At 39.9% G+C, this 26,070-nt stretch overlaps 1 protein-coding gene across 3 annotated transcripts in view; it reads right to left on the bottom strand.

Annotated features, from left to right (window-relative positions):
- Positions 1–26,070, bottom strand: part of LOC311153987 (putative RNA-binding protein Luc7-like 2) — a 33,659-nt gene that overhangs the window by 6,908 nt on the left and 681 nt on the right. The window contains exons 1-7 of one of the 3 annotated variants that reach the window (XM_084206124.1): positions 23,098–23,166; positions 14,285–14,355; positions 12,501–12,595; positions 3,424–3,522; positions 2,489–2,599; positions 1,687–1,830; positions 460–636 (exon numbers count right to left, since the gene is read on the bottom strand). In XM_084206124.1, coding sequence (XP_084062250.1) covers positions 460–636; positions 1,687–1,830; positions 2,489–2,599; positions 3,424–3,519 — 528 coding nt within the window. In that variant the 5' untranslated portion in view covers positions 3,520–3,522; positions 12,501–12,595; positions 14,285–14,355; positions 23,098–23,166. Of the gene's footprint in view, positions 1–459; positions 637–1,686; positions 1,831–2,488; positions 2,600–3,423; positions 3,523–12,500; positions 12,596–14,284; positions 14,356–23,097; positions 23,444–25,876; positions 25,998–26,070 lie in introns of those variants that run through there. The other 2 variants (XM_084206125.1, XM_084206123.1) reach the window with 2 other exon arrangements.

Raw genomic sequence — 26,070 nt, 5'->3', positions numbered from 1 at the left:
CTTTACATTTTTTGGAAAACTTTTTCAAGTGTTGTCATCCTCCTTACTACATGCTCTTGTCAAGTCTCCTTATTACTTTTAGTCAATCATCTGGCTAAAAGCAAAGTTCATCTGGCTATCTTCTATAACTGCTAAATATAGAATTTGTAACTTGTTTCAACATTGCTGTTCATTCAAAATACAGTTCTCCATTTTAAAAGGAGATTCAAGTTCTTAGCTCCCAAGATGAATTACATTGAACGTGTGTTTTAATCTACCTCATTGCAAAAGAGGTCATCTTACAAATCTATCCGGGTAATTGATGCTAAATTAGACTGTTTAGTGTTTTTAGGCTAATGAACTCCCAAAGTTTAAAGTGATATGAAAAAAAAAATAATCACACACAGCAGAAGAAATATTCCATTAAGGCTGCCTGGCAAATAATTAAGTATGAGCACACAAAATGTAAGAATGATTTACCCTGAGTTCCTCAAGCTTCTCTCTTATTTCAATAAATCCCAAATGAAGTTTTCCTCCAAAGTGATCAGCAAGTCGTCGGTCATTATCATGAAGACCAAGATAAGCCGAGCACACTTCACAAACCCGTAGCTTCTGCTGCTGAAAGCTAGAGGCAGGCATAGAATTCCTGTATACTTCCTAGAAAAGAAAAACATCTGCTGTTACTTCAAAATGCACACATAAACACAAGGATGATACTTCACTGAAGATACACTAAAAATAACCAAATTCAATGTACACCACAACACCCTTTAGTTGATTCACACTAATACTTCAACTGTACCACTAAGATACAGGGCATGTTTCCTTATTTTGAAAACGGAACATATTTAAAAGCAAGAACATCAGCAACTGTTTCTGCAAATTGAAAAAAAAAAAAAAAAAAAAGGTTGGGTAATTACTACCTTCAGATTATAATTACATAGAAGGATGATGTACTTTTTCATGTACAACAATGAATACACATTAACACTACAGTTACTATGTTGACATATTATGAAAAGATGACACCAGTTTTAATTCTAAACCCCATTTAAATCAGCATTAGTTTCCTGAGAAATTTACCTGCTTTTTAGACACTAATTAAACACATTATCTGAGCAAAATTTACCTAAAGACATTCAGATGACAGACCAGCAAGACTGCCAGCAATCCTTCTGGTGCTATTGAAACAATTGCAGATACTGGTTTCTAGAAATTTCAGTATTTTGCGTAATACAATATGGAAAAGCTCTTGGTGAGTTCTGTCACCTGAACATTACAAGGATCATTCTGACTTTCCTGATACACAAGACATGAACTCTCTTTTAGTGAGGACAATGGATAACTTCAGTGAAGTTTTCCAGCACGAGATTACAACAGGGATGCCACTGCAAGAGCCATGAGACCAAACCAGCTATGTCAGTGCACCCATCACAGCCACAAAGATAGTATCCACAGATACAACTGACCAACACAGCCAAACTACAATAAATGCATCATTTGTGGAAGAAAGTATATTTTTAATGGTATAGGAGTGTATTGAAGGGTAGAAACTTTAACTGGATGCTACAAAGCAATTTTAGTTTTATATCTAGCAATTAGCTGAGGAATTGACAGATGTAAGATGTCTTGCACTATACAGAGGCCAAGCAATTTAATATTTGACCCTGCCCTCGCCATCCCCCAATCCTTACGCAATCAACTTACTTCTGCTTCTCTCTTCTTTACCCGAGCCTTCTCCACTTCATCCATTACTTTTTGGGATTCTTCCACATTCCCATCAGCTCCGAGCTGTTCTACTTTGGCCAACAGTTTCCCAATTTCTTCATTCAATTCATGAACTCTTTCAGCCTTGAAAGACAAGGAAAGGCTTAGCACAGGAAATACTTTTCATTATGGAGAACAATCTGAACTACTAGTGAGTTATGATATGCAAAATTAGGACAGAATTAAAAGAAACACACAGAGAGAACTACTCCAGTTAGAACTGAAACCGAAAATGCCTCTCTGCAAAGAACACAGAAAAAGGCTAAGTTACCAAGTCTATGTAAAATTCCAGAAAAAGGATTTTGTTCAGCAAACTGCAAATAATTCACACTTATCCATAACAGTCTTGAAAAATGAATATTTCTACAACAATTTCTCCTAGCATTTGCATATATGTGCAGAAACATTATAGGTTTTTCATTCAAAAAAGATATAGAGAAAAGGACATTGATTTTGTTTACTTTATAGATGAAGGTTGGATCAAAAAGTGTAAGAATTACTAACATTTCTATAGCATGGATTCAGAGTCAAGTTTCCTGAGGTCAAAAATATCAGAGAGGTCTCTTCCCTCTGTTCTCTTCTGTGCCTTAAAGGCAATGTTAGAAAGGACAGAGAAAACTTGTTACTTTTTCCCCCTCTTCAGTAGGAATTCTCAGATTTGATATATTTTCAAAACTTGAAACTGGCTCCTTAGAAAAACTTGCCTCCAAAAAGACAGCAGTAACTTGTCTGCCATGCTTACCTTAGCTGCAACTTCAGCGCTGATCTCCTCCTGGGTTTCTGCTAGTCTTTTCTTAGCCACTTCTGTCCGCCGGTCGCAGTCTGCAATAAATGACTGCAGGTGGTCCATTGCCTAAAACATCAGTAAGAACAAGGATCAAGAATATAAATAAATTAGCTGTCAAGAATATAAATAAATTAGCTGTAAGGCTTCTTCAGTTTATTAAGGCTTCACTTTCACAAGTTTTTATTAGTGATTAGTGAAACTATAATCTACTGGTTTATGCTGACTAATCACACATATTCATACAAATGGTTAAAAAATTATAGTCTACACATTGCCATAGTTTCTAACTATTTGCAGAAATGTGAAGTGAATCTGTCTTAAGACAGAAGAAGAAGTAGTAGTAGCGAGTATTTCTAGTGGCATTAAAATTCTTGGAAGGCTATTCAGGATCACTTCATCCAGCCATGACATGCTGAAACTTTTTTCACTAGGTTTAAGTAGGTATATTAATCATCCCTCCAAATAACAATTGAAAAACCCAAACCCTTTTTTCCTAGCAAAGACTAACTTCCTAGCTGGGAGTTCAAAACAAACTATAGTGTATGGAGACACAGTATATGATTTATCTCCAATACCAAATTACTTTCTTTCTTAAGTGTAGAATTTAAAACTCTCTTCAAAGCATGCATACACAGCTTTAATATTTGCGTGCTATTTGACAACACTAAGACAGCACTCAGGTTTATCACACTCTGAGAGGCTGTTAACAGATTTATCTAGAGATGACTACCAACACAAATTAGCAAGTATCTTTCATGTAACTCTGCCTCTTTATAAAATCACTTTTCAAAAGTCTTCCTTCAGTCTGTAACACAACATCTGTGGCTCAATTTATCCACCTAAGTACACAAACTAATGCTTTCTCTCCACCATTAAGACAAAATACTTACATCAAGCTCAAAGAAGAAATCTTGATCTTTGGATGCTATTTCATAGTCTGCCCTTAATGCCAGGTCATGCACTTTCAGGCATTCTCCAAGGTCCATCCTCTGAAAAGACAAAGGCAATGTGATTTAACTTTTCAGATGTGTTGCAAGGAATAAGGGTAGCATGATTTTCTTTAACTGCCAAATATTCTGAAGCAAGTCATCTCCCTTGTGGTAATGAGAGTTTAAAAAAGAAGATTATACCAGGTTTTTGATAGATGTGCATGAATCAAGAAATAATAACAGCAGAGCAAATGAACAGCTTATCTTATCATGATGGCTGTTTGCATTACAAAGTATCATTGATGTCCTGCAAAAATGCTGTTTTACTAGAAGTTCAAAAAAGTGACTGAAGTTCCATGAAAATAACCGGCAATTAAATGGTCAAATTCTTGACCTGAACCTGTCTGTGCACTCCATGACAATGTGTTTCCATTATACTCATCACCTCAAAGAGCTACAACCACAGCGCCAATGTAAGTGCTGCTTAAAAAACATTCTTGAAGTGTTTCAATTAACACAAGCAAAAATCAAATTCCTGCAAAACATTTTGCAAATGAGGGAAGATGAGCTGAATGTTGGACTATGTTCAAGACCCAGGGAAGAAAAAGTACAGATATTTCACTTGTAATCTAAAACCGTTCTAGAAGAGGCAGGGAGGAAGCATGGATGTAAAAAGTAAGTAGGCTGCATCACTTATCTTGCATACAAAGCCACTGAGGAGAGTGCCCAGGATCTTACTGGGTAACAACTACTGTTTTTAAATGGAATTTTGCATAGGAGACAGCATAAGAAATTCTAATTCAGCCTGGTCATGGCAGGTCTGGTGACAGAGCAACGTGCACTCGACAAAAAACAAACTGAAAAACTCCACCCCCAAACAATCACCCAAAAACCCCAAACCACCACCCCCCAACCAATATGTAATGGAAACAAAACGGAATGAACCCAAAGCAGCCTCTCTACAACAGCACAGACTGATGTAGAATCATTGCAAGTGATTGTTATTTACAGTACTTAAAACCAGCAGTTTCAGTTAAGTCTGCTCTTAAGGCAGCACTCACTTAATTTTAAGAAGAATTAATCCTTTCTTAACATTGAAAGCACATGATGAAAATTGAACTCTGATGGAAAAAGTTGTTACTGTTGTAGTTAAATAAAAGTTTTAAATCCAAACCTAAAATAATGAATAACTTGCATTGTGAGTTTTGTAAACAGAAGATGAATGTTAACTCAGAATATGCTGCAAGCCAAATGAGTGAGGGTTTTGTTGGGTATCTGTTTGCTTGTTTTTAATAAACTACTTGGATTTAAGTAAACAATCAAAGCCTCATAAATGCAGTAAAATATACAAACCCAAATTATTTTAGTCTTCTCAAATTTTTACTTGGACTTCCAATGAAACCATTAAAGTAATTTTTATGGAAGTTGATGGTTTATTTCATACAGAAGTTTCAGATAGAGAAAAAAACTCCACATTGGTAAAATAAAGAATTTTGAAGTTGAAAAGGTTTTTTATAAACTGCAGTTATTTAAATCCCCTTCAGCTACCACAAATCTGTTTTCCGGAAAACATTTGATTGCAATAGGGAACATCTGACTGCAATGATAAAGGAGAAGATTAGCTTTTCCTTTTGCAACTATACAGGACCTCAGCAATTTTGTTAACTGATGCAAATCCACGAAGACCTTGAAGCTGAGCACTGTATTATAGAGGTCTCTTTCCAAGCCATGCTGACATTATTTAAACTGAAGCATTTTTTGAGGAAAGTACTTCAATACTAGGAGAGCAATGTGAAAGAACTTTAAAAAAATTATCTGAAAATTAGACACTTGAAAATTATCCTAAAATTGTAAAAAGAGTGACTTCATGCTGATTCATCTCTCGTACTGAATAAGGTCTTTAAGGCTAAAACTGTAAAACTCAAGGACAATTTCTGTTTGAAGTGAGGCACTGAAATTATAAATGCATAGATACGGTTAGTGACACACTTCAATAGGTCTGAATACAGTGACAAAAAGCCTGAAACACATCCACCACACACAAACCCCCCTGCTATTCTAACATGCAATCTGCATACACTTTGAATAAATGCATGAAATAAAATTCTATCACACACTAAAAAACCCCCAGAATTCATGTAACACTACCATGACGTGCTGTTCACTTTACATGTGTTTTATGCTTCTTTCTCTCTATTTGGGTTGGATTCAACCTCCACAAAACAGTACATTTTCTGATTTCTTTGCCTCTTACTGGGAATTGTAAATCCAAAGCCTGAAAAGATGCTAATTAGTCTGAGCCAGCACTACTACTGAGAAACGTTCTGTCCTCCCCTTATCCCTGTGCTGTGCCACTCGGTGCTGGCACACCTGCCTGTACTGTTGAACACAATCTGGGCAGTGACTGAGTAAAATATATCTTAGCTAACCAAACAGAGGCAAATTCTTCAGCAGCGTACCTTTGTCCAACCTGTTGGGCAGCCATACAAACAATGTGCTGAGAGTACATAGAGGACAACACAGTAGTGAACTTAAAAAGCTGGGGTCTCTTACAGTATTAAGATGGCTAATTCAAAAGCTGTTGAAAACCTTCAGTAATGTTAGTGGAAATTTTGGGGGGCAAGGAGTATGTTATGATTCCTTTTTGTTAGATGCCTCAATCACAGCAGAAGAAATTTTTGCTCTCCTTCCCCCTTTTGAACCAACAGGGTGGCCTGATAAATACTTAGGTGGCCTAACAGGGAGCAAGAACAAGCATGTACAAGTGAAAAGGATTCTTTATCACTAGTTTTGCTGCTGAAAAATTACATCATTGTTGGAACTGCTCCTCAACACAGCCTATACTAGTCCTGGGTAATCCTCTGAAAGTTTTCACAGAAATATTACTACAAAATGTCTTTCAAAAAAGTTCCATTAGCAAATCCCACTGTAGAGAGATCTAAAAACCCCATCACATTTAAAACTCTTAAGTAAGTTTGCATATTAAATGCAAAAACAAACTAAAAAGCACTTCTGCTGGTGTAAGTTATGCAACATCAGGCAAAGACAACTCATCCTGGGGATGATTCATTACTGTCAAAAGTCTATGCTGGATCATGACTGCCAAGAACCTTAACAAGCACAGAGCAGCTTGCAGTATAATCTGGTTGATATGGGTAGCTGCAAAGTAGATGGACAGCAGATGAAAATGGACAGAAGATACAGTAAGACACATTATTTTCCTTTTCCACAAGTCCACCTTGCAATTTGGTGCCAAGACGTGCTCAACCCCCAGAGGCAAAGAATAAGCATCGTAGTCTGCCATTTAAAGATCAATCACATTTGAAACAGAAGAGGCTAAGAGACTTGTGCTCAGACACTGAGTTAATGGAAGGCTTAAAAAGAACACACAGTTTTTCACTGTCAATACACTGCCTTTCAGACAGAATTACACTACCTAAAAGTGATTTACAGAGCAGTTCAGATGAACAACACACATAAAGAAAGGTGAAATCATCCAAGTCCCCAGGCTAGACATACCTGAAGTTCATTGAGTGAGCTAAGCCATGCTTTGGGTCATTCTGCAGTTGTCTACACTTTTAATGAGATTAAAACCTGAAGAGAAGCCTATGTATTTGGAGACTCTTTATTGCAAATGAAAGTTTTTGCTGAAGATTAGTCTAGGTAACCACATATAAAGCAGGATATCAGGAATCCTTTTGTTATTGCTGAGTTCTACTTAAGAAACTAGTGCATTCTAGTACTTGCTGACCACTTTCTACAATAATTTTTTTTATTTCTTAGTGTTAGATGGGCAATTAAAACTGACTGATTTCCCCGAGCTGAGGTTTAAAAAACTGGTCTTTCATTAAAAAAAATTGTATTGAAATGATTTAGTAATAATTTTTGTCATCCCATCCACAAAATAGATAGAATCTCTTTGGTATAATAAAGAAATATGGATTACATTTTGCTTGCATAGTGCTGCTCCAATCAAATCAGGTAAAAAAAAATTATCACATGAATTAATTACAAATTAACAAGGAACAGCTGGCCAAGAATCAGGCAATAGAGCATCTGTAGAGTTTATTTGCAAAATAAATGTGCATTCTGAGTAGCTGACAAATAACTGAATAGGAAACTAAACTCTGATGTGACACTGTTTCTGGAACACGAAATTAAGGTGGGATTTTTCCATCCCTTTTCAGCTCCTGAGCTACCTACCTACAGCAAAATTCTCATTTTGGCACTTCTACAACTGCTACAAGTTCCTTTGACAGCAGAAATTTCATTCCTGAGTATACTTTATGCAGACTGCAGAAAGAGCACAGAAAAGCTAAAGGTACTTAAAACACAATGGGCTGATGTTGAACCAAGTGACACAGGAGCACAAACTATCAAATACTTTTAAAACCAGCAGGCATCTGTGACAGGTTTTTGAAAGAAAATACTCTGGGCAGTGTTTATGTAGGTTTTTTTTTTTTTTTTTTTCCTCGATATAAAGATACCAAAGCAGTTCACATTCAGCAAGAGAAGAATTGTTTGTTTGTTTGTTTGTTTGCTTAGAAAGATCTGACATTGCTGAAAAACTGATATTGGAGGAACCAGATCTCTTCCTTTATCAAACTCTCAAGGCACTTCCAGGGTCTGTAAAGGAACACTTACTACTGAAAAAAAGAAGCTGAAGACAGACTCTTTGCTGAAATCTTCCTTATTATGGAACTCATTCTTCAGCTGCACTACCAATTGTATTTTGAACGGATTTCTAGACTTGTGATAAAACCCATCCATTCTTATAAGCAACACATATTTAGAAGGGGATTTAAGTTTTCTGGCTCCACTAACAGTTTTAACTTTTGTAAGACTTCACTAGCTGGAAAGAAATGCTGAGTAAAAAAGATGCAGAAATTATTAAGTTGAAGTCCTTAGTAACCAATGAATTCCAGGTATCTTCTGAAGTATAATACTTTTAAAAAGACATTTCTCCATGTAACCGTATTCTCATTTCTAAAGACTTGAACTTAGAATAAATCATCACTACCAAAACCAGCAGCAGTCTTTCTTCTTTTAAATGAGCTATTTCACTGCTTACATTGTATTTGTTCTTCTAGCCTGACTATAAAATATATTAACACTGAGGTTGATAACCATGCAGAAAGTAACAACCTCCCCCTCCACCTCAATAAATTAAACCCTTTAAAATGGAGGGTGGTACAATCAGTTCACCTTCCTGGCGCTGGCCAAAGAAACTAAGAATACATTTCAGGAGACTGACATGATCACTTGAGAGGACAGCAGCGCACTTCACAATTCACCACCACTGGGTTGAAGGCTTCAAACTGAGGTAGCTTATGCAAGCCTAATTTAATTTGATTTGCTAAGCTGAAGCAGTTCACATGATCAAATCAGTCCCGAACTGAAAAGCTCGTACCCTCAGACACAATGCCTTCTAACAGCTTCTAATGCTTTTTCTAGAAGTACAGCATAAAATCAGTTACACCCCAAACCACAAGTTTTAAGCATACAAATAGCTCCAGAGCCAGTGGGACTACTGGCAAATAAATCAACTACAGATTTAAACTCCTTACTAACATCTATCTGCACATGTGTGTACTATCCAAAATTCTCTTATACAGTAAAAGGAGATACAGACAGTATGTTCAGTGAGCCTAAATGGATTCAGCCCACTGTGAGAGGGATATCCATGGGCAGGTGAACTCCATCTTTTTCTAGGCTCCACTGCCTAGAAACCTTCTGACTTCAGTGGGAGCTTCAACACCCAGCTCCTCAGCTGAAATCTAAATTTAGATGTCTTAATCTGGAGCTGAATTCCACTGCTAATAAGATTAAAGGTAGCAATGTATTCAGGTATATTGCTATACCAACCAGGGTCTTGATTCATGTGGTGTTTAGTCAGTAAGAGCCCCGAAGAGCTCCATGCAATACATTTAGGAGCAAATAAAGATATGCTTAACTGCAGGATGAGCCAACAGAGCCTTTTTCAGGTCTGTAATAAATAAAATACAAGAAGTAATTTTTTCCCCTCAATAAATAAACATAAACACAAAGTTAATTCATTGAGCAGATAAGAGTTTCTGAACCACCATTTGCAAGACCTTGTATAGTATTTGTGAAACATTTTTCATCAGGAAAGCACCATCACGTTGGTAAGAAAGCCAGACTGATGAAGAAGTGTTGGGATTTTCAAAGACAGCTACTGGGTTACAACTATTCAGGACACTGCTACTTAATAACAGCCTTATTAAAGGTATTGGTTTTAAATCTTCCCACCTTATTTTCATTAGTACTCTGCTATCATTCAGAAACATGCAAAGATAGAGAAACAGAGACATCTTATTCTTTACATCCAGAGAACACTGCTTAACAGGTTCATACCATTATGGGGGAGTCATCTGACTCCCACACATGCAGCTTCAGTGCCCAATGTCAGAATATGGATTAACAAACTTTTTTATAAATAAAAAATCTTAACACCCACAAACAAAAACCCACCCCAAACCAAAACAACGAAAAGACCACAATCATTAAGGGTAAAAGTAAGCGTTAACCCTGTAAGGAAAAAAAAAAAAAAAAAATCGCTAGCTCTAAGTAGGAAAATTATTCACTGTCTCATCAGCCAGGGTTTACAAAGTCTTACTAATTTGTTATTGTAAAATTTTCAGCTCAAAATGAATGAGCAAGCTCTTAAACCACCGACTTAAATATAACTGGTGTCCAAGTGATCATTAAAACAAAAACAGCTTCACTGCTTTACTTGAAATTTCCCAGTCTTAGTAGCACAAAAATATATCCATAAATAAATTCCCTAAAAAAAATGTATAAACACACTACATCTTTACCAACACACACTGCAACCTGAGCGACATGGGTTTTTATTGCCAAGGGAAATTAAAGCCTATAAAGAGTTTTGGGAATTTGGCCATTAAGTGAAAGAACAAACCAAAATAACAGGGCCTACTAATATGAGTCACTTTGTTTCTCTTGTGTTATCCGTGAATGTCCTTCTTGAGTGGGTGGCCTAGAGATGTACAGAAGTCAGCATTTTGCAGACAGGAACAGTAACAAACAGTACCTAGGAATTGTAGATCACCTTGTGACACACACAAAAAAGGCAATTCATATCCAGTAATTTACTGATTATCTAGTCAATATAGAGACTTAACCTCATAAAATATCCCCAGTGAATTTAGTTTTTCAGGAGTGTCCAGGGACTTGAATTAAAAAAAAGTCACTCAACTTTTTCCACTATAGGTCTTGAATGCGAAGATGCATCAAGATCTTCTTAACAAAATTCTGGAGAAAACTTCACAGTCATTTTCTAAATCAGTGACAAACTGTTCAGTAAGACTCCATGCTTCCTGCCCTTTTAAAAACTGCTGTTTAGAGAGAAGGTCCATTCCTGTAGATCTATGACCAGGTAAACAGCAGAACATCACACAGCCCAGGTAGTGTCTGTCTCTTTTGAGTCCCCTTTCTACTACTCCCACTAAAAGGATTTAACTAGTCACTGCTTTTCTGCATCCAGATTTACATTGTGGAACACATTTTCTGGTATGATGACTAATTGCATGAGGAAGGTAAAGAAACTTCTCTAAAGAAGCAGTTTCATTTAGTATTCCAAGAGCTGCAGCAAAATCTGGTATGGAGCTGAAGAAAACTTCCATTGAGGACTTAAACTGTGTCAGCTGCCCCAGCCTACATGACTGACCTGCGGTGTAAGAGGTGCTACTGCATGACACCTATGACTTTTATAGTTCTGAAGATAAACACTTCTTTACTTACAGCTGTTATAGAAATCTTGGTTTACAGAAATTGGACCACAATGAAATGCTGTCAAACAAATCTTTGATAAGTTTCTTATCACACATCTTATCCTGTGGATTGTGACCAATGCTTTTGTATGTTTTGATAGCATACCAGTATAACCCAAGCAGGAGTTATTTTGCTCACCACATAACCAAAGCACCATCCAACCTAACAGATGGGTGAAAAGAAACACATTGTTTTCCCTTCCCCCCATTTTGTTTGGACAGTAACACACAAAACAGTTAAAAATAAAACTATATATACATTGATACACAATACTATTTCAAATAATCCCTTTAGACAGATTTTTCAGTACTTACTTTCCCTGGTGCCAAAGGATAACAGAATGTGCCAACATGAGTGGAAAAAGTAACCCTAGCAGCATTAAGAACAGTAGGCACATGGGACTCTGTATCATCATACTGTATCTCTCTACTATTAATTATTCTAATTATTAAACATTAGATCAAATAATTGATGAAATAGTACTCACCTGCCTTTTGCAAAATAATAAGCTACCGTAAATATGGATCACAAGGTAAAGCACAAGCACACTGACAACGCAAAGCTACTGGCCTGTGTTAGAGCCCCTTGCTTCCTATCCTCACATAGTGTAACTTCTACTACAGAGTGCACAAATGTCCAAGTCAAACAAGTTACTAATATGCCATAAATTGAGATTTAAAAATAGCTTTAGAATTTACGACAATGGCACAGTAACTGTATATTGTCTAGTAAGTGTTACTATCATATTAAACATATCCAAACTTTTAGTAATTTAATTATTTGGACTTTCAATTATTTTCATTAAAATATTTCTGAAGAGAGAAAAATCTCTGTACTTCTCTAACAAATACATCTGTGGAATACTTTCCCACTATAACATGCATTTTTAAGAAAGTAACTTCATAACTAACACATACAATATATTTTATTTCTTTCTATTACTTGCAACTGGACCACTGCAAGGCCACTCTACTATAGTGCAACTCACGTCCGTTATGTGGCTTTTCACGTAAACAAAATTTAGGTAATGATTAGCATATAGAACAGAAGAATTCTAAAAATTAACTTCAAAACCCACAAATTAAGAGTTTGTGAAAGTTCCTCTGAACTACCAGAGAGTGTTAGATAGTTGCTGAAACCCATGAAATTTAAGGAAATACTACAAAGAACAAATATAATTCAATTTCTCCACTTATCTGAATAACACATGAAATGTAGCTACGTACAGTTCCAGAGAGCACATCATGAGGGCAGCAGTTGAGAAGGTGGCTCTTGCACACTCGGTCATCACTGAATTTGATTCGCTGACGGGTGGTGTCACCTGCAATATAGGAATCAGCACATTCCAGGTCAGAAATCTGCGGCAGTCAGACGTGTCCTGCAGGTTACATGCAAAGCGTTAACAGCGCCCTGTCACATACTGAAGGTCTATGGAAACTAGAACTCAAAACACTCTACGCTTCTTTGTCAAACAACACCAAAACCACAAATGTGTGTTTTAATGCTCTATAATGCTATTTAAAAATCCTTCCACACTTCCCCTTCAAAAATGCAGCAGGAAAAGTGCTTGAAACCAGAAAGTCAGTATTAGCTTAAAACCACTTTGATACAATAGCATTTGTTAAACGAGCTATATAATGCTCTGTTCAGACTTTGCATGAAATAGTGACATATTTCTATGCAAGAATTAGCATATCAAAGCAGCCTCATAAACACAAAATGAAACACATAAGAGTCTTCACCAAATCCCACCTGATACTCATTTTATGATTTTGCTCTTGGATGCAATGCACCCTTTAACATCTGATGGGAGTAGCATAAAGAGTTGGCAGAAGAATGATTTTAAATGCTTACAAACCTGGAAAAAAAAAATCAAACATACGGGCATAGCCTATATGCAAAATATTTTAGAGGTGTTTGCATATCTCCATATGATAAACCTTTTTTCTTTTTTCTTCTACATGCTGTTTGTTGGGCTGGAACATCTTAATTATATCTTCATTGTGGCAGGTTGCAGCTCCTGCATCAGCAGAAGCATCAACCTGCCCAGACACTGAAGTCCAATTGCAAGATTAAATAATCCCTTCCCGGAGCAAGACCTGAAGTCTTCAGAACAAAGTAACCAGCTGGTATTCTGGGGATGAGGGCTGAACATATCTCCCTTTGAGTAAAATAATTGTCACTGTTTGAAATTCAGAAGAGAGATCACTGCAATGGCTCTCTTCTTGTTAAGACACAGGCATGATAAAACACCTCAATCTCTCTAAGGATGCAGCCTTTTTTCTTTTTTTTAAACATAATTTGAGATGATCTCTTATAATTGAAAACCTACTGGTGAATTACTGAAGCAGAAAGAGCTGCTGGAGAAAAAATGTCATAGTGAGCTCAGATAGCAGCCTCTTCCATTTCATCAAATATTTTAAGAGTGTAGATACATTTTGCAGATATTCAGGTCTTTTTTAATGGCTTCATGATTTGAAACTTTAAACTTCTAGATTTGAATCTCTTAAAGAATTCAAGAAGCCATATTCACTACTGAGGTTAACTACAACAGAGAGGAATAAAAAACCCGTATCATTTTAGTCAAACCTTTCTTATTACTATGTAATCAGATTTAAAAATATTCGTTCTATGTACAGGATGCTAATATATAACATTTTCAGATGGGCCATGTTTCAAATTATTAAGTAAACAAAAGCTTTCATAAACAACACATGCTTAATTTGCCTGCAGGATACATCAGGTAAAACCTGTAACCCACACACCAAAAAGCTTCAAAGCAGTTCAACAATAGGTTTTCTGGAGGGCAACCTTACTGCTTGGTTATACTTACAGTACTAAAAATTCAGAGTAATCCCTTTATAATCATGCCTACTACTGCAGTAAAGAGTTTTGCTCCTCTTCTTTTTTTTTTTTTTTCTTTTTAGGAGGTGGATCTTTATTTTTTTAAACACATAACTGCGTTTGTTCCACATTCATTAACACATCTGAAAAGTTATTGATAACTCACGGCTCGGCGAATGCGGGGCCTTTCTGACACTCCCTTGCAGATTGATGTAGGCAGGCAAAGATACATTGAACCTTTATAAATAAAACAAGGGGCCAGATTGTTCAGTTTGTATAGAAAAATAGACTCTGCCAGCAATTTTAACACAGCATCTAGAAATACATGTTGACTGTAAAGATTCTTCTATATAAAGACACATCAACAAAATAAAGTATTTAAAAAAAACCCCAAAGCTGATGGCCTAATAGCCATAGGAGTCAAGGAGTTACCAAGACCAGAAAATTGCTGAAAGACTCATGTTCCTTAAGTAAAGTTGGCAAATAGTATTTTCATAGACATTACCTCCAAATACCTTTTTTCCACACCTCTATCACAACTAGGTACTGATACTACAGCTGAAATACAATCCTTTTTCATCAAGTGGCTAGAATGATAATCACAATTACCAACCTGAGGAAGACAGCGTAGGGGGAAAAAAAAAAGTGGCAGAAACTGATCAACAACAGCCTCAAGAATACTTTACACATTTGTATTTGTATTTTAAACTTTTATTCTTTCTGCACTGTGCCTTTATTTAAGCATTTAAAAAACTTTTAGAAATGTTCCCTTACAAATATCATTGGGGTATTTACATTTTCTTTTCTACAAAAAGCAATTTTATACATTTGCATTTCTTTTAAATATATGCTATTTCAGAAGGAAAAGTTGATTAAAAAAAAAGGTGTCATATATCACATTCTAACAGTGACTGACTGTTGTGTCCCTCTGGCAGCTCATTTGCAAGTCTACTAGCCTCCGAAGAAAATGCTTTTATTTCTTCATGAATTTTGTGAGCTCCAATATTCCTAAACAGTGCACACCTCTTGGCAAAGACAGAAGATTTCTTCTGCTGCTGACCTACAGACAAATCATCCTGAGAGGGGGATGGCCTGGGATCTACACAGGTTGCTGACGGGGGGAGGAAAGAATAAAATCTGTGCATCCACTATGCACCTGTCATTCTGCCTACAACAGCAAATGAGATTTATGCAGCTGCCGTCTAAGAACTGAAACAACATAAACAGGTGTGTTCTTAAGACAAGGACTTCTGCAGTACAGCAGGTAACCAAGATGCTACTTCTGCTTGTCAAACTATAGGGAAATTGATACCTTCTTTGTATGGTCAAATAAACAAGTGAATACTAAATCTAAATAACGAGTATCAAAAAAAAAAAAAAAAAAGCCCTTCATATATTCTGTAATAAGAAAGTAATATACCCAAGCACCAAGTAGCTGCAGTCACCTAAGTTTTAGAAGTATTCTTGAACATCTATAAAGAGGACACGATCACTGATATCTCAGACCTCATTACAAATTATATTTTTATATTTTAATAGGTAAATAATTAAATTAGCTCAGAATAGCAGTTTATTTAACCCTGCCTCTGAAGAATCACACAATATTCAACTATCTGATCTTTAAGACTTATGCTCATTACAGAAATGAAAGTAATTTACCAGGGCATTACAGGAGTCAACATCTATTACTGTAAGCCATCCCTGTGTTTCCAATTAGATTTTTTCCACTAAAAGAAAAATCATATGGTTGATAAAATTTATATGGAGAAAGGATAAATTAAATTTTCCCCAAGAAGCATCAGCTTTAATTTTACTGAAAGTACCTGTCCCAAACCACATTTCTCTAAGAGATTACTTTCTCAGAAAACAGAGAACTTTGAAACAGAACTGAAAAGAAAAAAAGCAAAACACCAAGGAAACTTCTATACTTGCACATTTCATATCTTTTACAACCATAAGGAAACTGCACACAAGATATACAAATATTCAAGAGACTATGGCAGTAATGTAAACTTTCTAAAGGAAGTTTTCTATTTTGTATAAAACATACGGACTACAAAATTAACATCAATATTTAAAACCAGTGCATACTGCTGATTAAGGAACATGCAGAGATTAAGCTTACAATGTGCACTTCTACTACACAATTCACTTTGACCTCCCAAGTCTAATCTATTAGCAGGCCACAACAACGTCATTCCTGTTCAGTATATTTTAATCACAAACCAGCAGAACGAGCACTAACGCATCAACAATGCTTAGCATAGTAACACACTCATAACAATAACTTCTTTCATCCAGCATCTCTTCTAGTCTGATGTACCCTAATACACTACTGTCAACAATCCCAGAGCACTGGTGAGAATTACCCTTTATAATCCAATTGTAGCCTCTAATTGTAAACCAGTGGTGCAATCCATGCAAAGGAAACAAAGTCAATTTTCATTTTCATGCTGCTGACTTCCTGAACTAAGATACAGCAACAAAAAATGGTTAACTTTCCACTGAAATTTTTGAAGCATGAGTCCCAACATGTTGGCAAGAGACTCTGAAAACTTTATTCAAGAGCTACTAAGAGGGTGGAGTATGTGTTTAAAAACTGTGTATCAAATTCCACCCGCAAAACAAGCCCTGTCTAACCAGTATCCAACACCATTATTTAACTGAGGCTTATGCAGGCACAGAAGATCCTGTTCCTGCTGCACAGTGAATGGGCAGCTAATTCTGGTCCTCTTCTCACTAACACTGGACATGTCCTGATCCTAACACTTTTAGAATAATACATATTTCTAACCAGGACTGCTTCTGTTTTACACCATGACTGAAGCAACACTATTGAACGCACATTACAATGAGACCATCCTTTAGCTAATGCATTACAAGTTGAACAAACACAGGAATGGTTTTCCTTGAGGTATGAATATGCCCATTTGCTTCTTCAAAAATGACATTTTAGGCAGCATCCCAAGTAGAGAATAATTGCTCAAATTCTTCACTGTTTCCATAATTTTCAAGGTCTAAACTATCAGAACTTCATAACAAAGCCAGAAAATAGAGACAATTCACTAAACACAGTCATTGCTCTTAAAACCTGATCCCTGACTGACAAATTGTCCTGGACACAAATAAGGCACCTTTTCATAAAATTCATGTGTTATGACTACTTTCAGATTTCTGAGCTGATTTCAGTTCAACATTTTGGAATGTTTTGCAGAAATTCCTGTATATGAGATATTTTTCTCTGCCTTTGCAAGCAGAGCTCTTGGAAGAGGCTTTTGGCTCCCTAGCCTGGCTCTCAGCCTGGAGCTACCCAAAATGCCTACAAAATCCTCAACAATGGTCTTTTAAAGTTTAAACACACATACCAGCTTCTACCTCCAAGCACGAAGCAAAGTGGAAACCAAAATCTACCTAACCCTGCAAATACCAACATAAACCCTCCACCCATTGCTAAGTACACAGAAGTTCTTCAATAATCCCATACTAAAACAAAGAAATTTAAAAAATCGGTTACAAGTTCTAGATTTCACCTCTGTTAGCATATAAAGTGTGCCACCAAACACAGGATGAGTAAAACAAGCACAGGAATGTCACTTCAATTCCTTCAAAAAAACGAGGACAGAAAAGTCACACATTACTAACCACTGCTAAGGATAACTGAAGCATAACCCAGAAAAACCAGTCAGGATGTGAACAGATGCAAAAAGGGTATTATAAGCTTCAAAGGCAGAAGACGATCTGCAACAAGAAAAGTGTGTTCGCTAGTAACAGCTGAAGAACTGAGCTGAAGACTTCAAACACAGCAGCTCAGCTCAAAAAGCTAGCAGGTGGAACAAAAGGAGGTGCTGACTGCCACTTCATACATACAGTCTAAAGGCTCTGGAGATTTTTCTGCTAGTCACATAGCACAGTATTTGTCAAGATGCTTGGGAGAACCTTTTCATGACCACAGTCTCAGAAGCATCCACAAATTCACCTGTTTCTTAAGAGAACTGTCCCAGATTGCAAGGCAAGATGTATTGTATTTGCCATCTGTATGGTAGCTGTGTTCTGTTAAGTGGGCAGTTTTCCTTATCTCTTCCACAACCACTCCCCCCTCCCGAGGGGACATCTGCTGATAACAGGCTATTGAATGTCACTGTATGACTGATAAGAACTACAGCATCTCATTGTGAGATGCTCCACCCAGAAGGAGGAGCCAAGCATTCCTACCAAGGTATACTCTGGAGATTCTGGAATACCAGTACCGCTTCCCACTGGATTTCCCAGAGGGACAGCAGCTGCCTCTTCTTCCACTGGATCTTCAGAGGAAGGCTACATCCTTTCCTACAGAACCCTGCTGTTCCAACAGAACCACACCTGACACTCCAGGAGGACTGCAGCCACAATTCCAACTGGACTGCTACCAACACCCTGACCAACAGGGTGTCATGTTGTGTTCTGACACCGTCAGTGTTGTTTTAGTTTACTGCATTGTTTATTTTATCATTTTATTTTCTTCCCTATTAAAGAACTGTTATTTCCTGCTCCCATATTTTTCTGCCTGAGAGCCTCTTAATTTAAAGTTTATAGCAATTTGGAGGGAGGGGGTTTACATTTTCTATTTCAGGGGAGGCTCCTGCGTTCCTTAGCAGGCTCCTGTCTTTCCAAACTGAGACAAGAATCTAATTAACTTTGCTAGATTTTCGTATTTGTAGACTGTGGTCTAATTTTGAAGTGGTGGCAATTATTTTAAAAACGCAAACCACCATCACATTTCTTTGCAAGAGTCAAGTCTTAGCAGCTTCAAGATTGTTGTGTTGCACCAGGGCCATTGGGATCTGCTGTGTCTGCACTACTGTCACAAGTAATGATCCTGCTTCACCCTCTGCTTCCAACCAGTTCCTCGGGCTGACTCCAGCATTCACTCCTGCAGCAAGACAAGCACATGACTGACCTGGTGGAAAATGAAACACTTGGGCAAGATAACTTGATTCAAGATCAAATGGGATCCTCCCCATCAGGCCTTTTACAGAAAAGTTTTCAAAGTTTACCCATTTAAACTATATTATGGAAAAAGACCCAATCCTGGGGATGCCAATATAAATTGTTAACATTTCACTCAATTTGTAAATTACTCAATTTATAGTTATGATCCTGTTTGTAAAGTTCACTCCTGTTTTCTGGAGTGGGATGGCAAAAGCAGGGTTTACCTAAATGTACTATTAAAAAAACCTTATTCAACTTTACAGTTCAAAACCAGTATTTTAAGAAATAAAAGTAATACTTTTCTATGTGCAATGTACTCCTAAATGACAAGTTTCTGCAGCTCCGGTCAACATCAAAAAATTCAACTTGAACTAACCTTTTAACTATTGATATATAGAATAAAAATTCTTTTAGTTCAAGTGTTACAAGTAAAAAAAAAAAAAAAAAAAAGAAAACCAAACCAAAAACATTAATATATAAGCATGTAAGATTAGCACCTGGTTTTCAGCACTACTTATTTCTTAATATTTGGAAAACCCAGATTATATATTCAGTAATTTATATTTAAAGCCTCTCTAGGTATGGCAGGTTATCAGTACTTGGAATGCCATTTCAGAGGTTTTTTTCAGCCTGCAGTCATGACTACATTAAAAAAGCCCAGCTTTCTACCAGCATCGAAATCAGTGACACTTTTAATTTTTTTTTTTTTAATTTTGGCACAGTCCACATCCAATTGAGCTTTCCACTTGTAAGAGAAGTGTGCAAGAGAAGGCTGACCTAGGTAATATGCAATGTATTTTAAAAAACCCATGTGCTTTTAAATAAGAATTAATAAATGTTTTTCCCAGGTGTGTAAAAGAACCACTCCTGACATTCAGACATTTCTTTGTATTGACATCACCAACAAAACTGCTTTTCAATTAACCCAGCTGTATTCTAAGAACAGCAACTCACTGGCAAGTCCTGAGAAGCACCAGCCAAGTCCCCTCAGTTCCACTCTCTGTCAGGTGTCTGTCACATGAGCAAAGGCAGGCAGGGAGCACTGGGCCTGGCAGTGCCAAAAGGCTGCCGAGCCCACATCCTGGCAGGTACCAGCCAGCTATGCCCTGTGACTGCAAGTGCATTCATCCTGCTGCCCAAACTCCGCCAAGGGAGGCAGCAGGCTGCCAAGGAAGTGGGGAAGCTCTCAGCTGTCCCTGCCCACGAGCACAGGGCCCTCTGGGAAAGGGTACAGCCAGGGACAGGCTTGGAGCAGCACACCTGCTTCTGGGTGGCTGCATGCTGGGCAGCCCTGTTTGACAAGAGAAGTCTCCTCTCTAGCACAGACGATTTTTCATTAATATTCTTACAGCTTAGTGGGTATTTTCTGAATCACTGTGATCAATACAGAACTGTGCTTTCTAGGTGTTCTCAGAGCTTAACAGCAAATCTATAAAAACACTTAATCACTACACCTTCCAGGCTTTTCCTTTCTGACCCTAGGGACACCGGTCATAATGAGTGTGCACACTGTCCCACAAATTACAGCCTACAGCTCATCTCCTGAAACCATGTTTGAGCATCTGACTGTGGAATTTTCAAAATCATTTTCAGAGCATGTTCATATTTTCTACAAATGATACTATAACCCAAAAGGGGAAAAAAAAACCCAAATAAAAAAAAACCCCTACAAGTATTCAGGCACGGCCACTGATTTTAAATTTACCTTTGAGTTTTTTCTAATCCCACTGACAAGATCAAATGTTTGGTCTACCTTTTCTAAAACAGGTAAGATTTTTAAACTTCATATTCTAGGCTTCTCAAAAAAACCCTGAACAAGACAAAAAGACTAGCCAGACTTTGTAAAGTAAAAAATTTAAAAAGACTTTGGTAATATTGAACAGCATAAAACAAAAACATTGCCCAAGAAAGATTATTTTTTCAGAAGCTTTATTGCAGTTTAAACTCTAATGTGTTGCCAGGGAAAGCAAAATCAAAGGCAATGGGGACAAGTGGTGAAATTAAAGTTCTGACCTACCAAGAAATTAAAAAATTGACACATTCTAATGAAAAGCTGCAATTTGCATGTTAACAGAAATAGACTATTTGTCAAAAGGTAACAGGAATATAAAAAAACCTAACGACCCCAAACCCCACTATTCTCAAGGTAAGCAATATTTCAATGACCTTGAGCCTGGCCTTGGATTTACTACGTACCAGCTATGCAAAAACGGTTCATTTTCAATCCCTGTGTACAATTCAGTATAAATGATGCTGATGCTCCAGCTCCACTGGACTTTTTTTTTTAAACTAGAATGGTGTTACACAGAGATCCTCGATTCAATCACAGAAGCCAGATTTACAAATAGTCTTTTCTCCTTATCCTTCCCCATCCTGCCCATTTTGTTTAAATGCTTCCTTTCTAGCCAGTTAGTTTCTGAACAGCTCAGCACATGTGGTTTAGGAATTACAGGGTGTGCAGGAGTGGGGGAATACAATTATCAATACAATAACTGCCTTCTTACAAAGCCAGAGAAAATACAGCCTCAAATGGCTATTCTTGGTTTAGATTTTAGTCGCTTAACATTTTTGGACAGCTGTCTCAAGTAAATGACGCTCTTCTCCCACCATCCAACAGAAAATACCTTCAGAAACTGAAACAGCTCCTCCACCCCCCTTAAACCTTCTGTGTAGTGTTAGGGTAGCACTGAGACAGCAATCTAGGTGCCAACACTGGGAAGACTTGAGTTCCATAAGCACAATGTTACTTTGCCAAGCTCTCAGACATACGCAGCCACAACAGGATGTATTGGAAAATCTTCTGGAGCAAGACAAAACAACCCCAAATTAGATCCTGTATGATGACAGCTCACTAAACAGCCTTACTCTGGAAGACAATTTTCGCAGAACAGTAATTTAGAACTCAGCAGAAAGCATTCACGATACAAGGAGTATGCATAAACCAGTTACATTTTTTGAAATTCTAGATTATACTAAAAGAAGCTCTCATTTCACATTAGCCCGGTACCGACAGATGATCAGGACGTACAAGGTATGTCCCATTTGCCACATTCTACTCGCTGCACGGGGAAACAGGTAACCGTTAGTTCAACACGAAGCTTCCACAAACATAACACGTCTGCAAGAGTGAGTACAGACTGAGTATGAGTACCAGATGCAGAACATTTAAATTATCTCTAATTGCTGCCTACCCTCGGGTGCAGAATTCTCTTGTTTGCAAGTTAAGAACTGCACAGCCTAAGCGGAACTGCTCTTCTCTAGCAGCCCCCGCAACTACCTGGATTTATGGGCGAGTGCCAGTTCAGACTTTCAAGCCGGTCGCCATGCACCCCGACAAAAACTGCAGAAAGCTTTACGCAGCAATACTCTCCACTGTGTGATCGCAGAGCGATCTGAAATCTGACCGTACATCTCCTATCTCCCTCTGGGTATGACTGCCTCCAGACGTTAAGCTTTTACCTGACTGTTTAGAGCGCTTGTTTTTAAAAGAGTTTGCCCACTTGGGTCAATCTCACATTGACTTTCAGAAAGGGACAGCCATACAAGCCTGCTGGCTAACACGACCGTTCGGGCCAGAATTTAGGCAAATCTATAACGACACAAAACCCCACCCTGCCCTACCGAAGGGGCTGTTGGTCTGGGGGGATTTTTTTGATTCGCTACGTCTTCCCCTCGATGATCAGAATCTCGCAAGCGTACCCCTGTACGGTGACCGGGCGGAAAGGCTGCGCGCCGCAGACACCGCCAAGAGCGGATCTCCAAGAGCAGCAGCACCGCCAGCGCGGCCGCCCGGACAGCAGCCGGCGCCGGCAGCTCCGCAGGGGGAGGCGGTGCCCAGCTCCCCCCACCCCGCCACTGACTGTCCCGGCAGCCCCGCCCCGCGGGGGCTGCGGGCAACGGGCCTCGGGCCTGCCAATCACGGCGAACACCGCCCGGTACCGCCGTGACCTCCGGGGCTGCGGCGGCTCCGCCCCCTCCTCCCCGCCCCACCACGGCCGGGGAGGCACTTACCGTCCCGGGACGTGCCCATGAGCTGGTCCAGCATGGCGCGCATCTGGGCCTGCGCCGACATCTTGAGCGCGGGGTGAGCCGGCGCGGCCCGGCCGAGTCACGCCGACAGCGGCCTACAAGGCCCGAGGCGCGGCGGGCGCTCGGCCCTGCCCCTCGCGTCACGGGCGGGGCCGCTCCCCCGCCGCCGCGGGGGGAGGGAGGGAGCGGGCGCTGCCCCCTCTCGGCTTTCCCGGTGGGAAGCGGAGCGGGAAACTCGCTTCGTGCCGGAGCCGGTGCCGCCGCCTCGCGCCCCCACACTCTCCCCTACTCCCGCTCCCTCCCGCGCCCGCCACGCGCGCGCGCCGGCGGGAACGGAAACCCACGCGCACGCGCCTTGCGCTCCTTCGTCCGCTCCGCGACGTCAGCACGGACGGGCCTCGGCGCTCGCCCATTGGCCACGGCCCGCGCCGCTCGTCAAGTGACGCACCGCGCGGCGAAGCTCCTGATTGGGCCGCCGGGCTGGTCTCTTGGGGCGCGCTGATTGGCCAGCAAGGCCCGCGTGGCCGGCGTGACGTCACGGTCTCCGGGTCAGCGGCAGCGCCGGGCGGGGCTGGGGTCCCGAGCGGCCCCGGGAGCGCAGCCTGGGGACAGGTCCCGTTTGGGGACAGGTCCTGTTTGGGGACAGGTCCCTCTTGGACTGACGTGCAGCACCACTGCCACCGCCCCTGCTTCCCTCAAGTGCCGGGGACAGTCGTGGGGAGAGAAGTTACTGTGATACCCCGCTAACTGGAGAACCTCCCTTAGAACTGAGGCTACCGGAACGTGTGGCTGATAATTGAACTTACAGGGCACCAAGATCCATTAAAAAAAAAGTAAAAATTACCCATTCTAACGCCTCATTTTGTGACTCTTCCTTTGTCAACCGTTGTGTTGCCCTCTAGTGCCCAAAAGCCGTCACAAAGATCAGTTGCAATCGTCCACAAGCGTGGCCGTGTTCAAGGTTAGCTCCATACGAGTGAAAAACGGCCACACGCAACCTCCCCTGACAATAACCCCCTCACCCCAATTATCTGTATTTCAGAAAGACTTGTAGAGAAGATGCTCTTCTGGAAGACATTCAGGAAAAGATTCTCTACCAAGTGCTCTTCAGCTAATTAGAATGTGTCCTGGCTTTGCTTTTTCTTTAAAATCTAAATTAATTTTGTTAGTCATCACGTTGGATTGAAGGGGAAGCAAATGGAAGAGACACCAGTGCTTGTTCGAAGAGTCTGTTTAGTACCTCGGTATGCTTGGGGGAAATTGAGAAATTTTAGTGACTATTTATTTACACCAACACCATACACATTTTAGTTCTGTCTACTCTTTTAAGAGTATCTGTGTCTAGCCAAATGATGGCTTTCTTCTTCTTTTTTAAAAAAATTTTTATTTCCCTTCTCAAGCAATATAGTATAGAATGCAGGAGTTTTCATTCAATAATGCTGAACAAACAATGTGACAGCCATTCTCAGTGTGTGGTGACATCCCACAACTCTGATCTACTGTGCTGAAAATAGGTTGATACTTTTCCACCCGCTATATCAAGGCTTTTGAAAAAAAACACCATTTAACTACTGAGATACTGTGAGACTTGCAAACTGGAATTCTGGTCAACAGAACCCTAAAACTTCACAGCTCCTTGCCTTCCCTAAGCAGCCCAAATTTCCCCTCTTTTATGGATCTGTTGTGCCTATCCACTATACTGTGGGGATTAGACCATCCCCAAGTTTTAAAGAAACTTGGGGAAAGAACTGGTAGACTTAGATGAACTGATTCTCTTTGCAATGCTTTTCTGACAGAACACTGTTTTTCCTGGCAGTAAAAAAAACCCAAACACACTCTAATCTTCTTAGAGTTGCTTCAGGCTTCTCCCCAGATAAACCTCACATTTTTAGCCATTTAGTCATTCTTGTTATAGATTTAGTACACATCTTGCACATAATTCAACACTCTCCTGTGAACAGCAACAACTCAAGGCCTTTTATAAAAGAAACTCGCTGCTCCAGATTTGTGAGGTGAGTGAGAAAACGCAGTCCCGTTTGTGTGCCTCCTGCGACTGGCTACAGTCAGTTCCCCTCAGCTTCTCTGAGATTCAGAGGGAGAGGGAAGCACAGGAAGCCGGCGGCTGCACAGTCAACTTCTCAGGGACAGGGAGAAACATGTAACTCATTAAGAATTCATCTCTCTGAATCGCTACGGCTAAAAACCAAAAAAATCTTTAAGGTGGAAGAGGTTTGTGCTACTGCAGTGCTCACCAGAACGCACAGACGCTCCACAGAAGAGACCTTTGTCCTTGGGAGAGTAGGGAATTCCACATACACACAACATGGCTGGGAAGTGCTTCAGTAAACACTGGACAAATTCTCTCACCTTTGGAATCACATGCGGAACCACGAACCCCTGCAACCCCTTAGACAAGCAGTTCCATCAGTGAAGGCCGACAGGTTTTTCCACTACAAACAACCTCTCTGTCAACCCTTGGAAGGGTGCCCGTCATAACACACATTCACAAGGTCGAGGTGGGCGTCTGGGAATACCGATAAAGGCAGAGGGGGTTGCTTGCCCCCAGTTACGCCTTCCACACCACACCCTAAAACTGACAAAAGGCACCTGCTAGAGACCCAGTCCATTGCAATGACTCTAGGATATTTATTTATAAAGGAATAAACACTGAGCACAGGAGGCCCGTCTCAGCCCTTCCCTCCCGGCTGCTGAGGCAGTCTGAAGCCCACCAGTCCGGCGACCTCCTGGGGGGAGCGCTCGCCCCTGCCGTGGTACTCGCGGTGCAGGGCCTCGTGCTCCCGGACGCTGCGCAGCAGGCACAGGTAGGTGGCGGCCTGGAAGTGCAGCTCCTGCTGGGCCCGGCACAGCTTCTCGCTGGTCACCTGCGGGGAGCGGCGGTCAGGGCGGCCCCGAGGCCTCTCCGAGCGCCGGGGGCTGCCGGGGCAGAGGAGGGGA

The sequence above is a fragment of the Fringilla coelebs genome, assembly GCF_963513975.1.
Source record: "Fringilla coelebs genome assembly, chromosome: 5".
Taxonomy (NCBI): domain Eukaryota; kingdom Metazoa; phylum Chordata; class Aves; order Passeriformes; family Fringillidae; genus Fringilla; species Fringilla coelebs.
This window is presented reverse-complemented; position numbering and strand designations above follow the sequence as displayed.